The sequence below is a fragment of the Vicugna pacos genome, chromosome 6, assembly GCF_048564905.1.
Source record: "Vicugna pacos chromosome 6, VicPac4, whole genome shotgun sequence".
Lineage (NCBI taxonomy): Eukaryota > Metazoa > Chordata > Mammalia > Artiodactyla > Camelidae > Vicugna > Vicugna pacos.
The window spans coordinates 14918482-14942659 of record NC_132992.1 but is presented as its reverse complement, the minus strand read 5'-3'; the positions used below and the strand labels follow the sequence as shown (position 1 = coordinate 14942659).

The following is a 24178-nucleotide window of genomic DNA, read 5'->3' as shown; positions in this document are numbered from 1 at the left end:
AAAATTCATTCCAGGTAAAATGAAGATTTAAATTTTAAAACATATGAAATCATAGAACAGATGGAGGAAATCAGAGGCTTTCTCATCATGGCATAAAATCTGAGAGATTAGTAAGTTTGACCATAAGAAAATGAAAAAGAAGTCTTTATAGTAATCAAAAAGACAGTCAAAAGACAAATGGAAAATGCTGGAGAGGGTTTGGAGAAAAAGGAACCCTCTTACACCACTGGTGGCAATGTAGTTTGGTGCAACCAGTATGGAAAACAGTATGGAGATTCCTCAAAAAACTAAAAATAGATTTACCATAGATCCAGCAATCCCACTTCTGGGTATATATCCAGAGGGAATTCTAATGCGAAAAGATACACACACCCCAATGTTCATAGCAGCACTATATACAATAGCCAAGACATGGGACCAACCTAAATGTCCATCAACAAATGACTGGATAAAGAAGTTGTGGTATATTTATACAATGGAATACTACTCTGCCATAAAAAGAATAAATAATGCCATTTGCAGCAACATGGATGGACCTAGAGATCATCATTCTAAATGAAGTAAGCCAGAAGGAGAAAGAAAAATACCATATGATATCACTCATGTGGAATCTAAAAAAAAAAGGACACTATGAACTCATCTACAAAACAGAGATAGACTCACAGACTAAGTAAACAATCTTATGGTTACCAGGGGAAGGGGGTGGGAAGGGATAAATTTGGGAGTTTGAGATTTACAAATGTTAGCCATTATATATAAAAATAAATTTAAAAAAATTTAAAAAGACAAAAGGAGCAAAATATTTTCAGCATGTTTGACAAAACTCTAATTTCCTAATATACAATATACTTAACAAATCAGTTTTAGAAACAGGAACTATAAGCTGGTAGAAAAATGGACAGAATGACAGAGATAGGTATTTTCTAAATGAAGAAATACAAATGCCTAAGAAAATTATTGTTCTTAGTCGTAATTTGAGAAATGCAAATTAAAGCAATTCAATAAATGTGAATGAAATACATTTTTACCCCTTGGATTGACAAAGATGAAAAAGATTCATAATATCCCATGTTGGCTAGGGTAGGGAAAACAATGAATCTCCAACACTATTCCTAAGAGTAAGATTTCTCATAATCTTTGAGGGTATGTCAGTAATTTATCAAAATCTGAAACATCCTTACTCTTGGACCCAGCTATAATTTGCCCTACAGGCACGCTTCAGAAATGCCCCAGGACGTACTATGTTTGCAAGGGAACTTCACAGTTTGGAACAGTACAGATGGAAAGCAGAACTGTCACTCGGTAGGGTGTAGCTAAATAAATTATGATCACTTACTACAGTGGAATGCCGTGCAGTTGTTTACAAGGACAAGGGAACCATATATTTAACTACATGAAAATATATTCTTAATCTTAAATGAAAAATAAAAACATGTTTCAGAACAATATGCTAGTGTAATCCATTCACGTGAAAATAAGCATAGACGTACATGTGATTACACAGACAGGAATGTGCAGAAAATGTTTCAAAGACTACTTGCCAAACTGGCTTTCTTTTGGGGAATGGGACTACTTGCAGAGGGAAGCGTTTATATTTTACTCACTTTTTTGTCTTTTCTAGGAACTTTTTAAAAAAATGAATGAATATGAAAAAAATATATAGTTTCCTTAAATTTAACTGTAAATTTCTATACTTACGTGCCCCCACTTTTTAAAAACTCTGCTTTTTAAATTATTATTCTGTGCCTCAAGTTAAAAAGCGAACAGACAAAAAAAGCCTCTTTCCACCAACTTAAAAAACTGAGGGGATTTTCTGTAGCCCCAATGACCCCTTTAGTGTTTGATCATTCTCCTGGCCATGGTCCAAACCACTTCAGTAAAGCTTCTTGAGGATCTCCTACTAAGACTGGTGAGAGACAGTGGCCCATCTGGTTGATGATCTTTAGTTATTTTTGGATATGGATCCCAGAATAGAAAATTCCGTAATTGGATTGATTGCTATAAGACAGTGTCACGATTGCAGAACACCCTTCCTTTGTTTAAACAGCAGACACTGGAGTAAATGGGAAACACCAAGCATTAGCTTTGCTTTAATTTTACATCTGGAATCATCTTTTCCTTTATCGGTAATTTGCTTAGTCTTTTCAGTTTAACATACCAACAGACTCATCCATCTGTTAGATTTTGCTTCTAGACAAGGTATAGGTCTCAAATGATTGTATGAGAGAAAATGTCTCGTGACATTGTCCCTTTCGATTTGAGACTTTTGCCTTTTTGTGTAACGAATAGCCATACCTCTTTCCCATGCAAGTAACTGTTTCCTCTTCCTTCTTGGCCGTCCTCCGTTTGTGTCCACAACGGCAATCAGAGACAGCAGTTGGGTACAGCCGTAGAGATGGAAATTGCCCAGATGCTCGAGGAGAATTCAAGGATCCTCAAGTTTGGATATCAGTTTACCAAGCAAGGGCCACGAACAAGAGTGGCAGCTGCAATCACAAAGAATAATGACCTGGGTAATGCGGTCTTAGTATGTGCTGTTAGCGGTTGAAAGAGCGGGGTGACCATTCCTTTCTCCACTTCGAATATAACATCCCACAGATACCATGACACTCTGGTGTCAGCCCTTCATCAAAAGCACATTACTGCATGATCACAGGAATCCTCATCATCTTCACTGTGTTGAAGTTTTATTGTAACATTTTTTCAAGAGAAACTGTTCTTTTTTTTCCAGACAGCCTTAGATTTTTGCTTGATTTCCCTTATGTATTTACTTCTCCTTTACTTACTTCCTTACACATAATCACCCTCTGTTGTTATCTGCACTGGAAGATGGACACAGTGACATGGAAATTTCCAGTTCACTTATGTTTGACTCCAGACTGTGCTTTTGTACTTGGGTTTAAATATGGTTATGTCTGATACACTGGGGATTTACATGCGAAATGAACTGACAGAGGTGTGCTGTGAGGGTCAGGCTCAGATGTAGCTTTTTCAGTTAGCCCTGCTTTAATCTTTCCTGTTACCCACTCTTTGCTGAGGATTCATGGCACATCATCTGTTAGACTGAGGTGGAGCATGTCCTGGTCAACAAAGCAAAGAAGAATGGGACTGATGGGGAAGTCTTGGTCTGGGGACATCCCAGCCACTTGAAGCTGCATGGAAAAAAGGACATCCAGGTACAGACAGTCCACTTGGCAAGCAGTCTGCTAACAGCAATGTTTCAGTCCCCAGGTAGAGGTTCGGGAACAGAATGCCAGACCTTGGTCAGGGGAACCGGACAAGGTTTCCCACCAAGTACAGTGCTGGCCATGGAGAGGGTTCAGGTGGTGGACAAGATGGATGCTAAGGCTTAGACCCAGAAGGCGCAGATCAATGTCAGCGTCGAGTTCCCTGCCCAGACAGGCTCAGCCAAGACCCTGGGGCCCAGCCAAGGTGCAGCGAATGGCTCCTGAGACTGGCCCAGGCATATGACAGTGCTTACCTCCAAGGTGAAAAGGGGTGGGCTCGGGGGCAGCCCAGCAAACAGGGCTTTGGAGAATGATTGGAGCAGCAGTCGGAGGCGCCTGGGAAAACACAGTGGTCTAGGGCTGAACAACACGAGACCAAAGAAAAATAAGCAAAACAAGAGGTTTGAAGTAGAGAGCGATCCTGAGCCCAAGAGTGGCAGCTGTGGGCAACAGCTTTTGTGGAATTTCCTGCAGCCTAGGCAGGACCCTTGCCGGGGCACCTGTATTTTGCTGAATCCAGGAAGATGAGAGCAGCCCTCTTCCTACCCACCAGAGGAGCCTGCAGGTGAGGAGGTGAAAGGGAGAAGAACAGGGTTGCACAAACTGGGAAAGGCAGTCGGCGCAGCTTCTTTGACACTAGGTACCAGATTAAAGGACCCTTAATCTCTTGAGTTTGCTAGCCATCTGAATCACACCTTCCTTGGAGGTTGATACTTCGGAATTTCTATTTGAAACAGGCTTGGAGACTTTAAACTTCTGTTTGTAGCTCCTCCTGATCTTGAAGCTGAAATCAGAATTCTGAATGTGTCGTCCTGGGGGGTTAGTTAGAGCAGCTGATGACTGAGTTACACAGAAGCTGAGAAGTTGCATCGGGGAAAGTAAACACAGTTAGAAGTTCACTGTTTCGTGGGCTTTTTCTCGACCTTCTACTCCATTGAAAAGGGAAACTTCTAACATTCAAGTTCCCAATTATCAGACACAACTTTATTTAAATGTGAATTCCACAAGGCACTGGACTTCTGTGTCATTTCCATTTCTTGGCAAGAGTAGTTGAGTGTTGAAATTTTTGCTAACTGTATCCGCTGGTGTGTAGGATTGCTCGTCTGTGTGGTTAATGTTGTTTGTCTGAAATTTAAGGACTGTCCCTTCGTCTGGTCTTTTTAAACCTTTCTTTCTCATCTAGTTCGTAAGAAGCGAGTTGAAGGAGACCGAAGGTAAACTTCCACGAGAAGAGGCGAGGTTTCACCACGGCGGTGATTTGAAAACAAAAGTTTTTCTCCTTCTCCGTTGGGACCATTTTATCAAAGGTTGTTCATTTCCGTTAACCACGCAACTCATCATTTAACTGTTTTTCTTTTTTAGCATGACTTACTTGTCTTGAAATTTTCAACATCTATTATTGTATTGCTGGCTCCTGGGCACCTCTGGCACCCTGGACCCGTGGACCGGTGCAGATCTGGGTGGGTGGCAACAGTCGAAAGCGATTTAACCACTTTCATATTAGGTTGTCTTGCTTTCTTACATGGACTTTTTTTTTATTTAACCATTGAAGGAACTTAGTATACAAATGTGTTTGTAACTGTGATTATGATAGAGGCCTTTCTCTGTTTACATGCATAATTTTGAGTAAGGCTAAATATATCAGAACACTTCTGACCCCGTGGAAGTTAGTATTGCCAATCTTTCCCTGGGTGAGAAAATGCGACCAGCTTAGCACAAATTCTCCCTTACGTTCCAGAAAAATCACTAAATGCACATGCCCCACTGATTGAAGATCAGCGGTATTCTCTTCATATAAAACAAGAGAGCATTATGATGCATTAACACAGCTTTAGCAAATAAGTGCGAAATATTTATTAACCCACAAATACAGCTTCAAGCCAGACTCACAGGTAGCAGAATGAATTAGCACAGCTACCTTTACTGATTATTCCACATAAATCCGATCTTTAATGTCACTATATGGATAACAGAAGCTGTTTTAAAGTTTTCCAGACATGATGGGACATTTTTAAACTTTAGCAAGGGGGAAGCTTTTAAAATAGTGCATTCCAAAATACAACAATAGTAATTGCACCTTAAGGTTGTCAGTTACACACGATTACATTGTCTTGGCGAATTTTAGAAGCATTTGTGGCTTTGTCTTTAGGGCAACAAGGTTACAGGATGAAATGTGAACATTCAAATTAATCATATAGATTTTGTCTACATGGCATGATCCATCGAGACATTTGCAAACATCAGAAAAAAATGTGAATTATCCAGATGTTTGTCATCTCAAGGACAAAGCCTATGAAAGTACAGCTGAGGTGATCGCATGGTAGATGCAACAATCTTTTCATCTGGCAGCACAGCACTGTGATGTTAAGGGAAGGGAACGTGTGTCTGCAGCCTCTGGCACCAGCTCATGGGTCTTTGATAACTGTCAGTGCCTGAGGCTGGACTCGGTGGCACTCTGACACTGCCTTAGGCACCTCTCCCTCCCTCCCCGCTGCTTTCCTTCCAACTCATTCCCTTTTTTCTTCTTTTCTGTATGATTTTGAGCCTTGTAAAGGTGACATCCCTTGTCCTAGTGATACCTGGAGCTGAAGAAGTTGCTGAGTCAGGCAGAAGGAGGGCCCAGTGTAGAATTTACTAAGTAATTGAGTGTCCCTGAGTTGCTTGACAGCAGTAAAACAAGTAAATGGGAAAACCATTCAGATATCACTCTAGTTACTTTGTAGAGCACATGGAAACTGTTTAGGGTAGAAAGCCTTTATAAAATTGGACATTTACATGTATTATAAATGCCTGCCTCTCTCTCTCTAAAATCCTTTGAAACATGAGAATATTTTACGTTTTTTGAGAGAATATTGAGCAGAGCATCTTGAATTCTGGAAACTCTAAAAATCCTTTCATTAGTTTTCTACTACATCTCCCTATCTATATATATTTTTTAAAGTATTAACTCCTACTTGATGGTTTTCAGTCTGGTTTCTTCTTCCCCTCTTACTCTTTTGGGTGTGGTGTGTTGGAGCCCACTCATACAGGTTCCCCGTTATTAAATTATCAAGAATTTTGCAAACTAGTTGTTAATAAGCACAGTCATTATTAAAAATTAAATGACATGCACTTACAATGAAATAAATTGTAGTAAAAAGCCAAACTAATACTCAAAAGTACATTTTACTATTTATATACTCTTGAGATGATTCGCAACTCTTGTGCCTGTGTGGCAGAAAGACCAGATAATGGTGTGCTGATGTGCATCTCTGCCCGACTCAGTGGTTCTTCCCACCTCAATTCAGTACTTCTTGTTGGTAGGTTGAAATTGGTAGTGGTGGGAGTATTTACACCATGGAAATCAGCAAATATTACAGATCATGGCTTCAATGCTCCCTTTCCCCCCAGGTTGCTGGTTAATAAACATTCATCAGCACATTATATAAATATATAGAATGTATACAGTTCTTGCTTGCTTTTTGTAGACGTGTTTTATTTACCATGTTGCCAAAGGGAAGAACACTTCTCTTAGTTGTCTTTCTCCTATCCCCTTAGGTTTGTTGCAGATGTATTTAAGTGCTGAGTCCCTGACATGCCCCACTAAGTAAGGCTTTTTCCTTTCTTTTCTCATTTACTCTCTCTCTTGCCTTCACCCTGAAGAAATCTTGGATCCTACAGAGTGTTCCCTGCAGCCCCAAGGTGCTGTGGACCAGGAACTAAAGCAATTGTTGCAGACCCTGGCAGAGAGCAAGGAAAAACAAAAACAAAAACAGGATTTGTTGACTATGCTGCAGTTGTTGATAGTATTAAAGCAAGATAATGAGATATTTCCAAATTAGTTCTGTTTTTAGCTTATAAAATAGTTGGGTCACATGTAATAGAGTCTGCTAACTCAAATATTTATTATTAATCAGTTAATCATTTGCTTTTGAAGTAGCTTGAGAGGTGACATTTCCATGAGTATTCATGTAACTATTAGAAGATAAATTGACATTCTGGGGAACGTATAAGTCATTTAATTAGGCTAGGACCATTTCTTCATCTGTCCAGTACGTGTGTGTGAGTAGAAGCTCTTTCGTGATCCTGAGCATAATTAATCCCTTGCCATCCGTCATGGTGGGGCATAATGTATATAAAATATTTTTATATGGAGGCATTTTGCCAAATATTATGTCAAGGTATTTGGCAACATCTGGACAATTGACTGAAGGGAGATCATCTCTCCCCAGACCACCTCCTTTTCGAAACCTTTTAGACTTGTCCAGGCATCCACTAGGTGTAAAATCACTCACCTGGACTTGCAGGCTCCTGTCACCAACACCCATCCCAGCATATGTGGAAGGTGACTTCTAGAGAGATCATGTCATTAGTCCAGTAGTATATCTCCCCATCTGCCTGCAGTGGATAATGGCAGCTGTTTTGTCCTCATCGGCACAATGAAATCCCTTCCTTTCATCTTGGTAGAGCATAATGTAAATAAATGTCGTGTGTGTGTGTGTGTGTGTGTGTGTGTCTTGCCAAATATCTAACTGGGTATTTGGCTGCATCTGGACCACTGATTGAAGGGAGATACTCTCTCCCCAGCCCCATTTCCCTTGTCCTATTTAGAGTTGCCTCCGGCCCAAGTTAGATGTGAAGTCACTCCCTGGAGTTTGCAGCTTAGATCACCAACCACCAAATTTCCTAGCATGTATGGAAGATAACTCTTAGGGAGTAAATATCAGAAGCCTGGAAATCATTTCATCATTCCAGCACCGAATCTCTCCATATGCCGAAAGTGTGTGAGTGGAAGTGCTTTCATCTTCATCAACATGAGGAAGCCCCTTCCTTCCATCTTTGTAGGATATATTGTATATAAATATTCTGTACATAACAATTGCCAAATACTGTAAGGAGGTATTTGGCTAAAGCTGGATACCTGATTGCAGGAGCTGCTGTCTCCCAGGCCCTCTCCCTGTCTCCTCTCAGTTGCCACGGGCCTAGGTTAGACAGAGAATCGCTAACCTGGAGGGGCACGTGCAGCTCACCCATCTCAGAGCACGCAGTTCATCCTACAAGAAACGCCCATCTCCATTTAAAAATTCAGAAAGCATCCTGATGCCTATACTCCTCAAGACAATTTCCCGGAGGGAAGCCTGGCCAATCAGACCCAAAGAACGGCTGCTTCTCTTCCAGACAGAAGTGTGGCCCTGGCATTAGGGCCACCAGTGTGTTCTGAATAACTCTACGAGAACGTTTCAGATAGTCAGACCTGAAACTGGCTTTAGCATCAACATGCTATGAATGTAAGATAGCCCTTTAAATTTTATGAAAGCGTTTGCAGATAGTTTCTTTTTTCATGGATATGATGTACTTAGCCCTCCTGCAGGCACTGTGACAGAGGCAGAGGAAGTGTGTGAACTCTAGATTATTATAATTTGATCTGTGTTTCTGGGTTTGGGGGTAGAGCGCCTTTTTGAAAATCTTTAGTTCAAGTATTGATGACATCAGTGAAAATGGGTAGGGGGCAGTAAGTTGTGAATAGTGGGTTCTGTGGTATGTTGCTTATACTCAGCAGGACTGTTTCGGAGTTAGGTTTTAAGCCATGATTCTGAAGTTTCTTTCCTCTTTTCCACTAATGAAGCAATGATAGCTACTTTCATTTTAATGAACATAGAACTAAGAGGAAATATTCTAGCTCTGCCTTCCAGTAGCAGTTTCCCCTTATTGTTCCTCAGTGAAAATATCCCCATCACTCACCATGCCATCTTTGAAGGTAAAAGATTGAGACACATGCAAAGGAGAGGTGTGAGAATGCTAGGAAGCATCAGGTGAGCCCTCTGGATGAAAATCACATGATCAGGCCTCCTAGCAACTAGCTGGAGAGAGAAAAGTACCCAGAACCTCAAGGATGTATTCATTGCTCTTGTTCCCAACTCTAGGTCAGACTGAATTTTGTTTTTGTCTTTCAGGAGTATAGTAAATTAAGGGGCTAAGTGCAGTGAGGAAGGACAATGGAAATTGAAGGTTTTAATTTGCTTAAGGGCAGAAGTAAGCTCTGCCCAGCTTACCTCATTCCCATCTGCCCATAACAGCGAAGATTAAACATTTAGTAGGTGGATGGACAAGGAGTTTCAAGGTTTGAATTTGTAACCTGCCTCTGGGTACTGTTCTAGGAAGAGTATACAAGAACCAGAGGTTATCCCAGTTGTGTGAGGCATCACTGACTTGGGGGGGTGAAGGAGCCTGGACCTTGCTCTGGCATCTTCCGTGGCAGTCATTCTGAGCACACTGGCTCTGCTGGTTGGTATGGTGGAAGGGCACCATACTGCAGATGTGGAGACTGACTCCTAATCCCATCACCAACACTTAGCAGGTGTATGATCATGGGCAATTCATTCAATTGCCTGACAATTATAGACTCTACAGGGGGAAGAGCACTGGATTTGGAGTCAAGAAACTTGGACACTTGGCTCCATACTTCTTTAGCTGGGAGACTTCAGGGCAAACCACTGAGTCTCTCAGGCCTGCGGTTCTTCAGCTATACTATAACGGGAATAATCTTCACTAACTACCTCACAGAGTTGTGGTGAGAATATGATCAGATAATGGGATGAAAACATTCTACTGGAAAGGGCTATACAAAAGTGGGAGATCATTTCTGTTATCTATCCACCAGTGTTTCCCACTGCCTCTCGAATCCATTTTATTTTCTTCTAACCAACCATTACATCTTTGCCACCTTTGTGAGTATGGAGAACTGACGCATGAGTGTGATGTGGGGGGCTGGAATTATTTCACTTTCAACACAGAAGGGGGAGAGGTGGTTGAAGGGCGTGGTAGGTGTTACGTATACCAGTGAGGAGTCTGGTTGGGCATTTTCCTGGGCCGCTTGACAGCACCCTGGGACATGGTCAGGACCTTGCAGAGAGCCTAAGGCTGGACACAGGAGGAAGCAACAGTGATTAAGAGTTGAGGGGGAGTTGGGGGGAGAGTATATTAGTTCAGTGTAGAGTGCCTGCTTAGCATGCACAAGGTCCTAAGTTCAAGCCCCAGTACCTTCATTAAAAATAAGTAAGTAAACCTAATTACCTCCCCTCCTAAAATTTTTTTTAATAATGAAATAAATTTTAAAAAATTTTATAATGAATTTAAGGCAAGTACACCAGAAATTAACACAACATTGTAAACCGACTATACTTCAATTTAACAGAACTAAGGGGAGGGTCTGGAGCACTGCTGCCCTCCTGTAAGCTCGGTCACCCCTCAGGGGGTGGGGTAGGCTGAGACTTGAAGTGTGAGTGGAGGCCTAGGAAAGAAGACTGTCCTTAGGGCTCCAGCAGCTCGAGCCCCGGAAGCGAAGGGGAGAGAGTGTCATTTGTGAGATCAGCTCTCCCGGTCATCAGCCGCTTTGTTATCACCAGCAACCTTAGCCCTGGTCAGTGTTATTTTCTGCTCAGAAAGATATTGAAACATAGTCTCAAGGGACTTTCATAAACACTGGGAGGCAGGGACTGTCTCATCAACCTTTGTGTCTTCAGTAGCATCTAGTAAGGTGCCTTGTACATAATAGGTGCTTAATAAATATTGCTTGAATTGAATTGTCCTCCAGCACCACAAGAATTATGCTCCATTTGCCACCGTGTGATGCTTTTGGAAAACAGTATCGATTTGGATGTCAGCTACGTGTGACGTTGGGCAAGGCTTTACATCTATCTTGTCTTTTCATTTGTAAAATGAAGTGGGTGGGTTAGATGCTCTCTAAGGTCCCTTCCAGCTCCAAAATGTTACAATCGTGTGATTCTAAAATGTTTCCATTGCCTCTGAACATGGGTGAGCGATGCCTCCCTTGCAGCTCCATCTCTCCTCAGTAGGCTTTGTTCAGAAGAAGAGGTCCACAGTTATTTGTTCCTCTTCAGTGGTTTTTACTGTCTTCAGAATAGTTCTGGAGGAGCAGCCTTTTCAGAAAGGACATTTTAAAATATATAATATTTTCTCCTCAAAATTGGTGGAGCAGGAGAGGAGGAAATGCAAAGAGAGAAACTGAGCATAGTAAACACAGCATGTTTTTCATAGGTTTTTGTCGAAAGAGAGAGATAGAGAGTGTGTGTGTGTGTATCTGAGCAAGTATTGACTGGGTGACAGAGAAACCGATCAGAAGTACACTGTGCAACTGAGGGAAGCTGGCCCAGGATTAAAACTTTCCCATGGATAATCTAAATGTGGATAGATAGGAATTGGCCATATGCTGAGATGAGATGGATAGAAAATGTACTTTTAAAGGAAATTTTATTTTAGTACCAAATTTTGCCAGTGACAATCTTTAGTTGAGAAAGAAATTATTCTGAACTAAAGTTCTCATCTCTGCCACTTTGTTTTTTTTAACCCACTGTATTGATGGAATAATATTTATATTTTAAACCTTTATCTTAATTCTATTTCATCTATTTAAAGAAAACAAATAAACAGCATTTTTTATTGCATTTAAAAATGTAAAATACTTGCATGCCACCAATCTGTAATCTCTTACCAGTTCAGATGCCTGTAACTTGTGACCTTACGTGTACCTGTATTGTTTTAAAGAGAACAAAGGAAATAATACTTTGTAGACGGTTTAAACTCATACTGGCAACATTTATTTGGCTAAGCAGTTATTGAAAAATTCACAGTTTCATTTTTCATTTTGAAACTTTTCAAAGGTAGACGATTATATTCATTAGGGAATTAAAGACTAATTTGCCTTTTAAATGTGAAGTTGAACAGTATGTGGGAAATAAATGTGTGCAAAAGCAAAATGTATGAAGTGTGAAATACTTTTACCCTGATAATTAATAAGGATCTCAGTTGTCAGAAACAGGTGCAGTGTTTTGACCCTTTGGAATTAGCCAGCCTGACTTAATGCTAAGGTGAAAATATACTGTTTTAATTAATCGAGATCATTCTGCTTTTCAAAGATATAATGTATTCATTTGTGTCTGGAATGAAATTTCCAAGTGAAAATGTATAGCATATTAGGAATTAATAAACTTTCCTTTTAAAATGAAAGTAATGACTGATTTAATCTAGATAATTTTTAGACACAGTGTCTCTTTAAAATAAATGGTTGGCACCATGTTCTCATACTAGAAAAGTACATTTGCTAGAAAGGACCGTAGAGTGCCCTTATTATGATGAAGATGAGAAGTAGGCAGAAGAGAAACAAGAACTCATTATTAAAATGAAAATACCCACACGTATACACACACTCTCATATACACACATACATACACAAAAGCACACATTCAGCCAAACAGTTAACATTTGTTAGGATAAGTGGGAGCAGGAATACAGATAACCCAAACGGGTTAAGTGTTTTACCTTGAATTTTTTTATATTAACTTTGGAATTAATTTGTTTTTGTAAGCTATGCTGGGATTCAAAATAGGGAACACTACAAATAATAAAGTTACATTGTAAAGACTTGTCCTGGGAAAATCAGAGAGCCTACTCTTTCTGCCATCCTGCTGAACTGTGCCCGAAGTCTTTGTCACTTAGACTGATGATGAGGTCCAAGCAGCATAGAAGTCCTGTATCTAATTTCTATATTTGCCTATTTGCTTTCACACCTTTTCATTGTCAAGGAAGTACAGTAATTGTCCTGTTTAAAGGAGTCTTTCAATTTGTGAGGCTGTAAGGAGCAGGAGTGAACAAGTGTGCACATTGGGGTCAGACTTGCCTATTTCAAATCTCACTTCTGTTTCTTGCGTGAATTTCTGCAACTTACGTAGCCTCAGTTTCTTCACCACTAAAATAGGAGTCATAATCCTACTTTACAGTAGGACAATTGGGAGGATTCACATGTGAAACACTTCGAGCACTGCCTGGCATATAGAGGGCACTTAGATATTAATACCCTAAATTCTGGACTAAATAAATATCCATGAATATTAATGACAACACAGTTCTCCATTTTATGCTGACAATGTCAGGAATTTAAGCAGGACTGAATCTTCCTCATTTTTGTGTTTCCACAGTCCATTCCCTCTTGGCAGACAGGCACTCCCCCATCACTCCAAGATTCAAATATAAATAAGATAGAGCTGACTCAGGAGTTACTCCTGACCCACCCTTGTGACTTTTAGCTCCTTGTGACTTCCCTGATGTTTCTGCTTGCTTGTACTTGCCCTGCTTTCTGGGTGCCCTCCTTTGGTTTTGGCAGTCTGGCTTCAGGAGCAGCTCCTTGACTTTGGGCCTGTTGTATGTTAGATTTGACTATGATATGGACCACCCTCCCTCAGCTGATCATTCAGCCTTTCTCTATGGTTCTGAGAATTGGTGCCCCATAGCCCCAGCTTCCCAGTCCCACCAGTCAGGGAACAGAATCAGATGCCCACAGCCTCCTTCCTGCAAATGTTCCACCTATCACAGGACCTCCGTGGGAACTACATGTGTGTGTGATTGAAGGTAGTGGGGCTATGCTCTGGGCCCAACAAACCTAAGAAAGAAGATGATGTAGAAAAATGAGGCAAGTGCATGATTCAAAAGGTGTGGTGGTGGAGGTGAGGGGGGAAGTGGGGAGAGGTCTCCAAATTGTAGACTGCTGAACTTGTCGGTCCCGAGCAAAATTTTAGAAAAGTGTATTTAGAAAACCACTGTCCACTTTGTAAGCACCGAGAAGTGAAGCAGTGATCTCTAAGAGGCAGCACAGATTCACTTAGAATAAATGATAGTAAATCATGAGTATAGTCAAAAGGGCATACTGTGTCTGGATTTCATCAAGATGTTTGATAAAGTCTCACAACATCCTTGAGAAATGTAGCATGCATAATAGGGCAACTAACTAGTTAAATGACAGGTTCAAAGAATCCTTTTTGGACTCATGATCGTAAGTAAATACTGATGAATGAAAGAATTTCAACCAGAAGGGCTTAGCAGCCGCTACAGGGCTCTTTCCTTGATGAGTTTTGATCAGCAGTTCATCAGTAATTTGGATGTGATACTCACAGAATACCAACTGAGTCTTTAGCTAATGACCACTGGGAAAGATAAGGAATACTTTGACAGTCTCAAAAGTATCTGAACAGACCAAAGTCCAAGTCTATGTCTAATCAGATAAAATTGAATAGAAACAACAGGATAGTTTTCTATTTTTAATCCAAAATGTCAACTACAAAAGGGAGAATGGGAAGAATATGACTTAACTGCCATTTGTGTGGATAAAGACTTTGGTGTTGACTTAAAGCTTAACTGTGAATAAGACATAGAATGTGTCTGCCTAAAAGCTAACTCTGTCTTAAGTGACATTAGACAAAGAGTCTTGGTACTTGGCCAAAAATCTGCTGTTTGTCCTGGGCTTTGGGCCTCAGCTCTTGGAATGCCTATTTCAATGTTATTATTCCCATCATCTTTGAACTTTGGCATCGTTGATGTTTATGTGTTTTTAAAGATTATTCTTACATCAGTCAATGGTGTTGCTGATCAGAACAAAGTATGCCATTTAGATTTGCTATTGTTATAGGAATGTTCATTTTCAGATAAAGGCATGTATTCCAGATGTAAGCTGAGTGAAAAAAATTTGTTATTTATTTGTTGGAATTCTATCAAAGTATAAATGTATATAGCTAATTAGATAAGTAAAATGCTGTAATAATTGCTGATTGTGAAAGGTTTGTTTTGTGTTCAAAATCAATTAAAATAAATCAATTCAAAATTATTAAAAATTATTAAGAACTTTCAAGTAGATACATAGGGAAAAAGGTTGACAGTTACTACAAATATAAAGAGAGCCTGCATTAGCTAGGTATTTTAGAAAGGGTAAGTATATCTTTTTCAGTCAATAAGTGTTTTTTTTTCCCTTTTTCCCCTTTTTTTTTTTTTTTTTTTAATGGAGGTACTGGGGATTGAACCCAGGACCTCATGCATGCTAAGCATGGGCTCTGCCACTGAGCTATACCCTCCCCTGCCCCAGTCAATAAATGTTTTTAAATTTTTAAAATAATAATATAAGGAAGGATAAGTAGAGATTACATCGTATCATAACTCTATTCTTTATAGAAGTCTTTGGTGTACCTAGTATTTAAAACCAGAATTTAATTCTTATTTAATTCCATTTAGGACATGGCTCTTGTTCATCCACTCACATCCGCTGAAGTTGGCCTCTGCGTGACAGTAGGAGAGCCTAATAGCTGACAGAGCTGGGAAATTATTCTCCCTATGCTACTGTGTTACACTTTACAATTTTAACATTAACATTTTAAATGCTATTAAAACAATAATTTAAATTTTGGCATAAAAATTTAGGTTTATTCGTGTATCCTTAGAAGTTTATTTTTTGCTAGTAATATTTGTGAGCAAGCTTGGCTTCACAAATTTAAATTCTTAGCCCTTTGGCATTGGGCTGAAATGTGTATTTAGTGCACCTCCAGTGGAGGCACAATAGGGTATGGAAATCTGAGGGTCAGCAAAATGAATCCCAGCTGATGGCATTAGGGAAGTTTGAGTGAGAAACAGGCATTTGAGACGAACAGTGAATCATGAGGAAGCTTCTAACAAGCAGAAGTGGGGTGATAGGAAAGGATATTTCAAGCTAAAGTGCTTGCTTGAATCCCTTCTATAAAATTGTATGCCCCAGCTATGGTGTTTGTCTTCTCTGATTCCTACCTCCCACTGCTTTAACCAACTCAAAGCTCCCAGGAATGAAATCTTTAACTTGTAGTTAAAACTTCATGTCTTTAGCTTAAGTTTTCTCAGCTCTCTTAATAAAATACATTAAAAATGAGACAAATTAATTTATTTGCAAAACAGAAACAGACTCACAGACAGAAAACAAACTTATGGTTACCAGGGGGAAATGGTGCGGGCAGGGATAAATTGGGAGTTTGGGATTTGTGGATACTAACTACTATATATAAAACAGATAAGCAACAAGGTCTTACTGTATAGCACAGGGAACTATATTCAATATCTTGTAATAGCCTATAATGGAAAAGAATATGAAGAGGAAAATATATATGTATAATTGAATCACTACCAACTATACTTCAATAAAAATTTTTAATACATTAAAAACTACTTAAGTATATCAGGGAAACTATTTCCTAAAGGAATCCTTTGATAATAAGAAAATTGCTGCAGGCATTAATTTGAAAATGATGATTCAGTGTGACATGCTTTATGAGTTACTCTGGATGGAAGTTTAAAGATAACATTAATTAGGGCTCATAATACATTCAGTAAAGTTACTGTGTCGTTTTATCAATCACTTTCCCTCTAACCAAATCCTGAAAATTAGCAGGAAGCATACTCTGTTCCTTATTTCAAATATTTTACCTAACAGTCGATTTCTTCTCTCTTGTATGTTAAACAAACTATTTTCCATTACTTGGAGTGGGACTGAATGCGTGTGTGGAGGGGTGCCACACCACTTCTATTTCGGATGATCGCCTTTCACGGAGTAGGCAGTACAATGGTCAGCTTGGCTGGGCCAGTCTCTAGTCACGAACAAACCTAAATCTCAGTCTACTTCCTGCTCACATTACATGTTAGCACCTGTGTTTGGCCGAGGCTCTGATTCCATTTCTCCTTCTAAGACCCAGGCAGAAGGACCAGAGACTCTGTTTGGGACATGACTTTCTCTCTTGGTCGAAGGAAAGAGTAAGCACACGAGTGAGAAATGACACCCTTAAAGCCTCCACTCAAAGCTGCCGTGTTGTCACTTCCACTCACATTTTATTGGCCAAAGCAAATACTTGTAAGCTTTGCGATTACAGTATGACAACACTTGTGTGAAGAAAGAAGGAAAAGAAGCCTAAAAATGCCTACAGGGAGGCACTGCAAGTCACATAACAGTGGGTAGGGCTGTCTTTTCCTCTACAGGAGAGCACATATTTGGGGACAATATTCCAGTCCACTACAGGCATTTAGTGGATTAACATTTTCACTTATTTACATACATATAATTTTCTGATTTTGCCTTTTTTTCTCTTCCAGAATTGTGTTCTTCTAACCATAAGCTAATAAAGGCAACCTATAAAGGATAGTGCTTTTAAAAGAGAGCTCTGTGTCCATTTCAGGTTGAGTTTCACTAGATTTTGTCCTGTCACAGCTGGCATTTATATCCACATCAGGACACTGACTGATATAACATGAACCCTGTGGTTCTGTGTCTCAAAATGAGTGCAGGAGGGGGAGGGAAGGATCCAATATTCATTTATTTACAAATATTTATTTAATACCTACTGTATGTCAGGCACTGTGGAGATGCTAGGGAGAGAGGGGTAAACAGTGCAAACTCCTTGAGCTCACGTTAGGTAAATAAGCAAGATGTTCGGTCACTACTGAGCCCTACAGGTGCTTCATAGCACTACCATTGCTAGGAAGACTAAGGAAAGAGAAGAAAGACAGGGTAAGATGATCAGAGAAGGCCTTTTCAGAGGTGACATTTGAACAGACCCTTCATAAAAATGAGGACAAGAGCTATGATTCTTTGGGAGGAAAGACTTCCATGTAGTGGAAAGATCTTGAAGTGAGAATATACTTGGCAGGACTGAGAAACCTCAGGGAGACTATTGTAACTAAAGCAGAGAGAGAGGATGTGTGGTAGAAAAAAATATTGATATAAGGACTCGTAGGGTGGTAGTTTTGAATTGTATTGGAATGTGATGGGAAGCCATCAGTGGTTTGGAGCAGGAGGGTGACATGATCTGATTTGTTTTAAAAAATCATCCTGGGTGCTGGTATAGAGAATAGATGTAGTTAGAGAAAGGAAGCAATGAGGAGGATTCTTTTTTTTTTTTAAGTTTTATCCAATACTAGGTTGTTACTCTTAACACTTCTGGTTCCATATGTGGTATTTAATGTACATGTGTTTAAGAGATTCATATTTATAAGTCTTGTGATTGCAATATGATAACATTTGTCTGAAGAAAGGGAAAGAATCCATTATCAAATCACTTTATTTTCAAAAAAGGAACTAGAATAAGGTAAAGGCATTTGTTAGGACAAACTTAAAATGAAGAGCTAAAAAAAAAGAAAATGCATTTAATGTATACCTAATGCCTTATATTGGAAGATCAAGGAGGAAACGTGTAATAGTTTAAATCAGTCAGACATTGAATTTAAAAGCCCTCTCTGCCTAAAGAACAAAGCAGAAGAAGCCACAATCCTGCAAAAGAAAGTCCATCTTAAAATAAACCATACCTGGGTAGCCATGGTTCTCTGCTTTGCTTTTTCAGGAAATCTGTTTTGTCAGTTTCCCCAGGAGTGATGCCCCAGAGGTATAGCAGGAGATCACAAGAGACTGTTGGTTAGCCACAATACTTATACATTAACTTATAATGAAATACAGAACTATCAAATAAATCCAGATAGTCAGCTCATTGCGTCAGAGAACCATCTCCCTGGACTGTCAGAGAATTTTTTTTAATGCACCTTGAATTTGGTCACAGATTATCTTACTTTAAAGAATTTGATGAGATTTAGGAGACACATCAGTCTGACCAACAGTGGGAAGCATGCTAGAATTTGAGTCAGGCTACCTGTACTTCATTTCTGGATCTCCGATCATTGGTTGCATGATATTGTGCCGATTACTTAACTTTCCTGAGTCTTAGTTTTCTCATCTGTAGAAGTGAAGCATACTAATGTATTCTTTGTAGGGTTATTTATAGAGGATTGGATTAGAGATTATAAATGGAGTGCTGGCACAGTTCTTGGTGTGGGTGAAGTATTCAATAAATATTAGTTGAACCTGAATTCTGCATTCTGAATTCTGTAGGTAATTGCTTTCAGCTGTTATCTCCAAGAGTATCTGAGAAATTGATTCACACTAAGATGCTATAAAAAATAAGATACAAGCACAGATTTAATGTTAACTGTCTTCTAAGAGTATTTGCATTTAGGAGGTGTTCCCCCCCCCAAAAAAAACCCCTCCAAATCATCAGTGATCTTTATTGCTGGAATTAGTGGATGCTAATTGCATGAAATTCCAGGATATTTACCTAGGTTGCTCCCTCCTCTGAGGGGAAGAAGTAAATGCCATTAGAGTCTTAACCATTAGTCGGCTCCCACACTGGGTGTAGCTGGAATGTATCTTAAGCAGGCACTTCAGTCCTATCTGGCTGTGTCTTTGAGAAGGTATATCAAAGCTGAGCATTACTTCGGGGAATGCTTCATTCCTGAAGAACAGGCCAGGAAAATTATCGGAGAGTGATTTAATGAACGGGAGTACATCGCTGTTTCCTCTCCTCAGAGCCCTGGACAAAAGGCAGCCATTTCATAGGCCACCCTAGGACCGTCCCCTCAGGTATTCCCGCTGTCCTTGTCTTCGCCCCCAGAGCACTCATCTGCCCCAGCTCTCCCTTTTCAGCAGCGCTTCTATTTTTTTCTCGCAGCTCCACCGCCTGGTGTACAGCTTTTAGCTGGAATGCGAGGATGGGGTGGGGGTGGAAACCGCCGGGTAACACAGGGACGACGGCTGTGACATCAACCCTGGTTGCAAAACCAAGGAGATCACTAGGGTCACTACGCCCGTGAGGTGACGTGACATCCTCCTGATTTATTTCCCTCTTGTGCCTTGGCCTTTATTTGTTTCCTTTGCTATCAGTTTTTTTAATGACAAGTTTAAAGGGTTCGGTGTCATGTCCTCACATTAGCAATCAAGGGTACAAGTCCTGGCATCTGTGCTTCGTGACTGAAAAGTCAAAGTAAAGAGGAAATCTACAGTAAGGAGCCTCTAGCTGCTGTTTATAGCTCCCAAAGGGTCGAAGGTAGATACTTCCACGAGTCAAGAGTGTTTTCTCAGGCTGCAGAAAGGCTTGGTATCCGCAGCCGCTTCCAACCTGCAGATGGAAAGGACCAGGGTCTGCGCCCAGCCGCGCCCTCCTCGCTGAAACTACGACTCCCAGGATGCTCGCGCGGTCTGAGAGTGCGCACGCGCGTCGCTGACGGAGTGGGAACCAGCGCCGTGGAGTTGGGGGAGCCGCTGGCGGGTGGATCCGACAACTCCCTGAGAGGCGCACGCAGGCAGACGGGCGGGTACTGGGAACCGAGCGGCAGGCCGTCCCCGCGGGTCTCTGAAGGAGGTCGCTGGCCCCAGCGGGCGTCAGTCAGGTAAGCCCAGCCCGGTGCTTTCCAGGAAGTCCGTCTGCGGGCGCGGGCTCGGAGTCGCACCGGCCATGGTGGCTGAGGAGGGAGAGGTTGCTGCCTTCCAGCCGCCCGGCTCCGACCTCCTTCAGTCCCTCTCTGGGAGCGAGGGGAGGCTGGGGGCTGCTTCGGGGCGGACCCGCCCGGGTAGGAGCCGTGGGACGCGCTGGGCGTCGCCCGCGGTGGAGGCGCGCGAACCCCGAGTTGCTGATGAATCACTCGGGGGCCCGGCCTCGCCGGGTTCGGGACCGGCCCCTTCCCCTCCCGCCTGGAGCCCGCGCGGGCCGCGGCCGTGCGAGCTCGCGGTGCCTGCTCGCCCCTTCCACCCGACTGAGGCGTAGCTTGGGGGACTATCGTCTGAAAGGCTTTTTTTCACCAAGACTCCTTCAAAGGCTTCTGCTTAGTGAAAGTTGGAAAAAAGAGGAAGAAAAAAGTACGGCACACCCTTTTTTTAAAAATTGAAATCTGGCTTGTCTTGCGTTTGCTGTTCTGATCTATCTGCTCTTAGAATAAAGTCCTGGCTCCCGCGCAGCACAGCTGGATCCGGCTGTGAAGTCTGCATGTTGGTTTGTTTTGAGGACGTGACTAGGTCGTTATATTTTTGCTTACAAAAGTTGGTGTTTCCTCTGCAAGCCTGCGTTCCGATTACAAACAAGTGAGAAACAGCCGTAGGGTTTTTTTGTTTTGTTTTCTGGGGTTTTGTTTGTTTGTTTTTAGGGTTTTTTTTTTTCTATGTTTAGTTAAGAATCGCATTTCCAGCTTGCCCTTGGCTTCTCTTAAAACCAAAAGTCATCTCGCAATGAACACTGCAGTAAAACTTATCCCAGGAGGTCGTACTTGAACAGGAAATAAGCCTATGGAGATTTAAGTTAGTTATGTGCGGTTTTTCTTGGTTTGTAACATTTTTCAAGCAGCCCTTGTTTCTCTGAGAATCCTTCAGATTAATTTTTCAGCGGGTTTAGTTGATTAATTAATTGGCCTGTCCCAATATATATTTGGCTTAGAAAAATAATTTTGTTCAGCCTCAATTACCTTTGCTAGTCTCTCCTTCCTAGTCCTAGGCATCTTTTTACTCTATCACTTAAGAGCCCACAGTCATTTTATTAGAATACTTAGAATCGCCTTTCTAATACATTCCTAGGAAAGGAAGAAAAATAATTAAAATGTGAGATCCAGTATATTTTAACTCTTTCAGCTTGCTTGCTTTTGAGCCTCCAGGATTTCTAGTTTGCTTATATTTAAGATGAGGTGGTTTGATCAGATGACCCCAGGAATGTCAGGCCTAAATATCTGATTTTTAAAATTCATTTATTTTATTCATTTGGGAAACATCGGCCACGTCTGTCACTCCAAGCCCTGTGCTAGGCATGAAGAAACAAAAATGAGTTCTTGAGGATGACAGTTTCGTTTAATCATGTTGTATGACTCATTCCAAAGTTTTGTGGTGGTCCCTCAAGGCCAGATTACCTGGTAATGAATAACTTCACCTAAAGTTAAATATACATACAGGTCAAATCCCATTACAATGATCGAGTTTCCTCTAATCAGAGATTTTTCAAGTCTCAGCTATTGCTTATTTAAATAAAGCACAGGTTCACACAACAGAAAGGGTTTAAATGGTGTAGGGTGGTGCTTCTTAAACTTTAGCATCCATAAATCACCCAGAATCTAGTAGGTTTGAAGTGGGGCCCTGGAATCTGTAGGTCAGACGGGGAATACTGCGGTTGCGGTGGGAGACCATGCTTTGACTATCAAGGGTTGGAAGATGTTTTAAGGTGTTTATAATGAGCAGTTTAAAGACCAGTGCTGATTGCTGTGATGTGAGAAGGATAGCGATGACTTTCTCCAACTCTTTAATTTAAAAAACTAATCCTACTCTCTCTAAAAAAATCATTTCCTTCACAAGTTTTCTCCTTTTCTTTTTTCTCCTCTTTTGCTCCGTTTCTTCTCCTTTCTCTTTACTGAATCCTCTCAGCCTTTTTTTTTTCTCTTCTCCTCTTCCACCCTGTACTGTTTTCATTCAATTAATTCAGTAATTCACTAATTTAACATGTATTTTGCCCCATCATGCACGAGACACTCTTAGGCTTGTGGTGAATACAGATATCGAAGACATTTTTTTTTTTTGTCTAGGAGCTCACTGTCTGTGAGATTCAGCTTCTTGATAGTTCAGAGCACTGTAAGAATTGTCTATAGGGAATGAAATCATGCGATAGGAGTTCAGAGGGAGAGATCTACAGTTATTAGCGGTGGGAAACAACTGAAGTCATCTTTTTTGCACTCAGCGGTCATCTGTTTCCTCCAGGCTATATCCTCTATGCTGTCTGAGTGTGTATATGACATAGCTGCATAGAATACAGTAGAATTTCATGTATTTATTTATTTGGAACCCGGTATGAGCTGGGTATATGAAAATCTGAGCAGAATCCTAGGGAGGGTGAAGGGTGGTGGGGATGAAAATAGACCTGGACAGAGATGTAGAGGAGGACTCAGTAAAACAGTAGAAAAGGGCTGAGTGGTTTTCACGTGTCACTGCTCCTGTTAATTAGGCTGCATTATCTTTGGAAGATCAAATGAGCTGGCAAATTATTCTTCATGCTTTTCAGTTGCTCTTAAATTTAAATATGTTTGGCTGTCTCTTGATTAAAATAGTTGAGAGCATTGTTCTTTAGGCTGCAGTAGTGGCCAACACACCGTTGTCCTTCCTAGCTGGCATTCGATTTACATGCCTTACTTACTCTCAGTCAGTTTTATCTGAGACCCTCTAAAGTGACAACTATAAGATCGTATGGAGAGGAATATGGCATAGATGACAGAAAATTCTCCTGGACTTCTCACAGTCCATTAAGTATGTACTGAAACTCTAAAGAAGCAAGCTTGGTTTACTGTTTATGAAAAATTAAGCATAAACACATATATCTACCTATGTGCATCTGTTAGGTGATTTACAATAATGAAGGCATAGAGATGTAAGTAATTAAAAGCGGCAAGTAATTGAACATGTATGTGTGATATGCTGGAATTTCATTGGAAACAGAATCATTTGTATTTTGAAGCAGACTACTTTGTATTTTTTTATTGAGATATAATTAATATTCAATGAAATGCACATATCTTAGGTGTCCAGTCTAAGGTGTTCTAACAATTTTATACACTGTAACTTCTACCAAAATGAAATAGAAAATATTTTTATCACCATAGAAAGTTCTCTCGTGCCCCTTTCCAGCCATTTCCCTCACCCACCCTCCAAAGGCAGCCACTTTCTTACTCCATATTTCTGACACTGTAGGTTTGTTTTGCCTAGTTTTGAACTTGACATAAATGAGCCACGCAGTAGTCTGTGCTTTTCGTGTCTGGCTTCTTTCCTATAACAGTGTTTCTGAGATTAGTCTGTGTTGTGTGTATCAGTGGTGTGTTTTTATCAGTGGTTTGTTCTCCTTTATTGATGAATAGTATTCAGTTGTATGAATATACCCTAATTTGGTTGTTGTTTGTGTGTGTGTGTGTGTGTGTGTGTTTTGCTTTTTTTTAGGACACAATTAAAGTTTGCTTTAAATGTTTTTTGGGGGGGAGAGGACATACTTCTACTCAATTAAGAGAAACATTTGTACCATCCAGGTTTTTTGTTTTCTTTACACCTGTCATGCCATGAATTCATAGAGAATGGGTTCCAAAAGTACAGCTCCTTTGCATCTGTTCTCAGGAAGTGCGCTTCTCTGGGTGGAGCAGGCTGGTGCTTCAGCTGAACCCACGTATCTTTTTCTTTGGCTTCCTTCCTTTTCTGATCATTTTCCTTTGCATGTATTAGGAAGTTATCTCTGCTCTTAGACTGCTTCATGTGCTCCGTATGCACATTATCTCTTGGCAAG

At 40.6% G+C, this 24178-nt stretch overlaps 2 protein-coding genes across 4 annotated transcripts in view; both read left to right on the top strand.

Moving 5' to 3' along the window:
• Positions 1–12233, top strand: part of TMOD2 (tropomodulin 2) — a 49232-nt gene extending 36999 nt beyond the window's left edge. For all 3 annotated transcript variants that reach the window (XM_072962418.1, XM_072962416.1, XM_072962417.1), the window contains 2 exons: positions 2369–2513; positions 4411–12233. In XM_072962418.1, the coding sequence (XP_072818519.1) occupies positions 2369–2513; positions 4411–4445 (180 nt within the window). In that variant the 3' untranslated portion in view covers positions 4446–12233. The remainder of the gene's footprint in view (positions 1–2368; positions 2514–4410) is intronic.
• A 7904-nt stretch (positions 12234–20137) lies between these two features.
• Positions 20138–24178, top strand: part of TMOD3 (tropomodulin 3) — a 71676-nt gene continuing 67635 nt past the window's right edge. The window contains exon 1 of the mRNA XM_031672776.2: positions 20138–20276. The gene's annotated coding sequence lies outside the window, so the exon portion shown is untranslated. The remainder of the gene's footprint in view (positions 20277–24178) is intronic.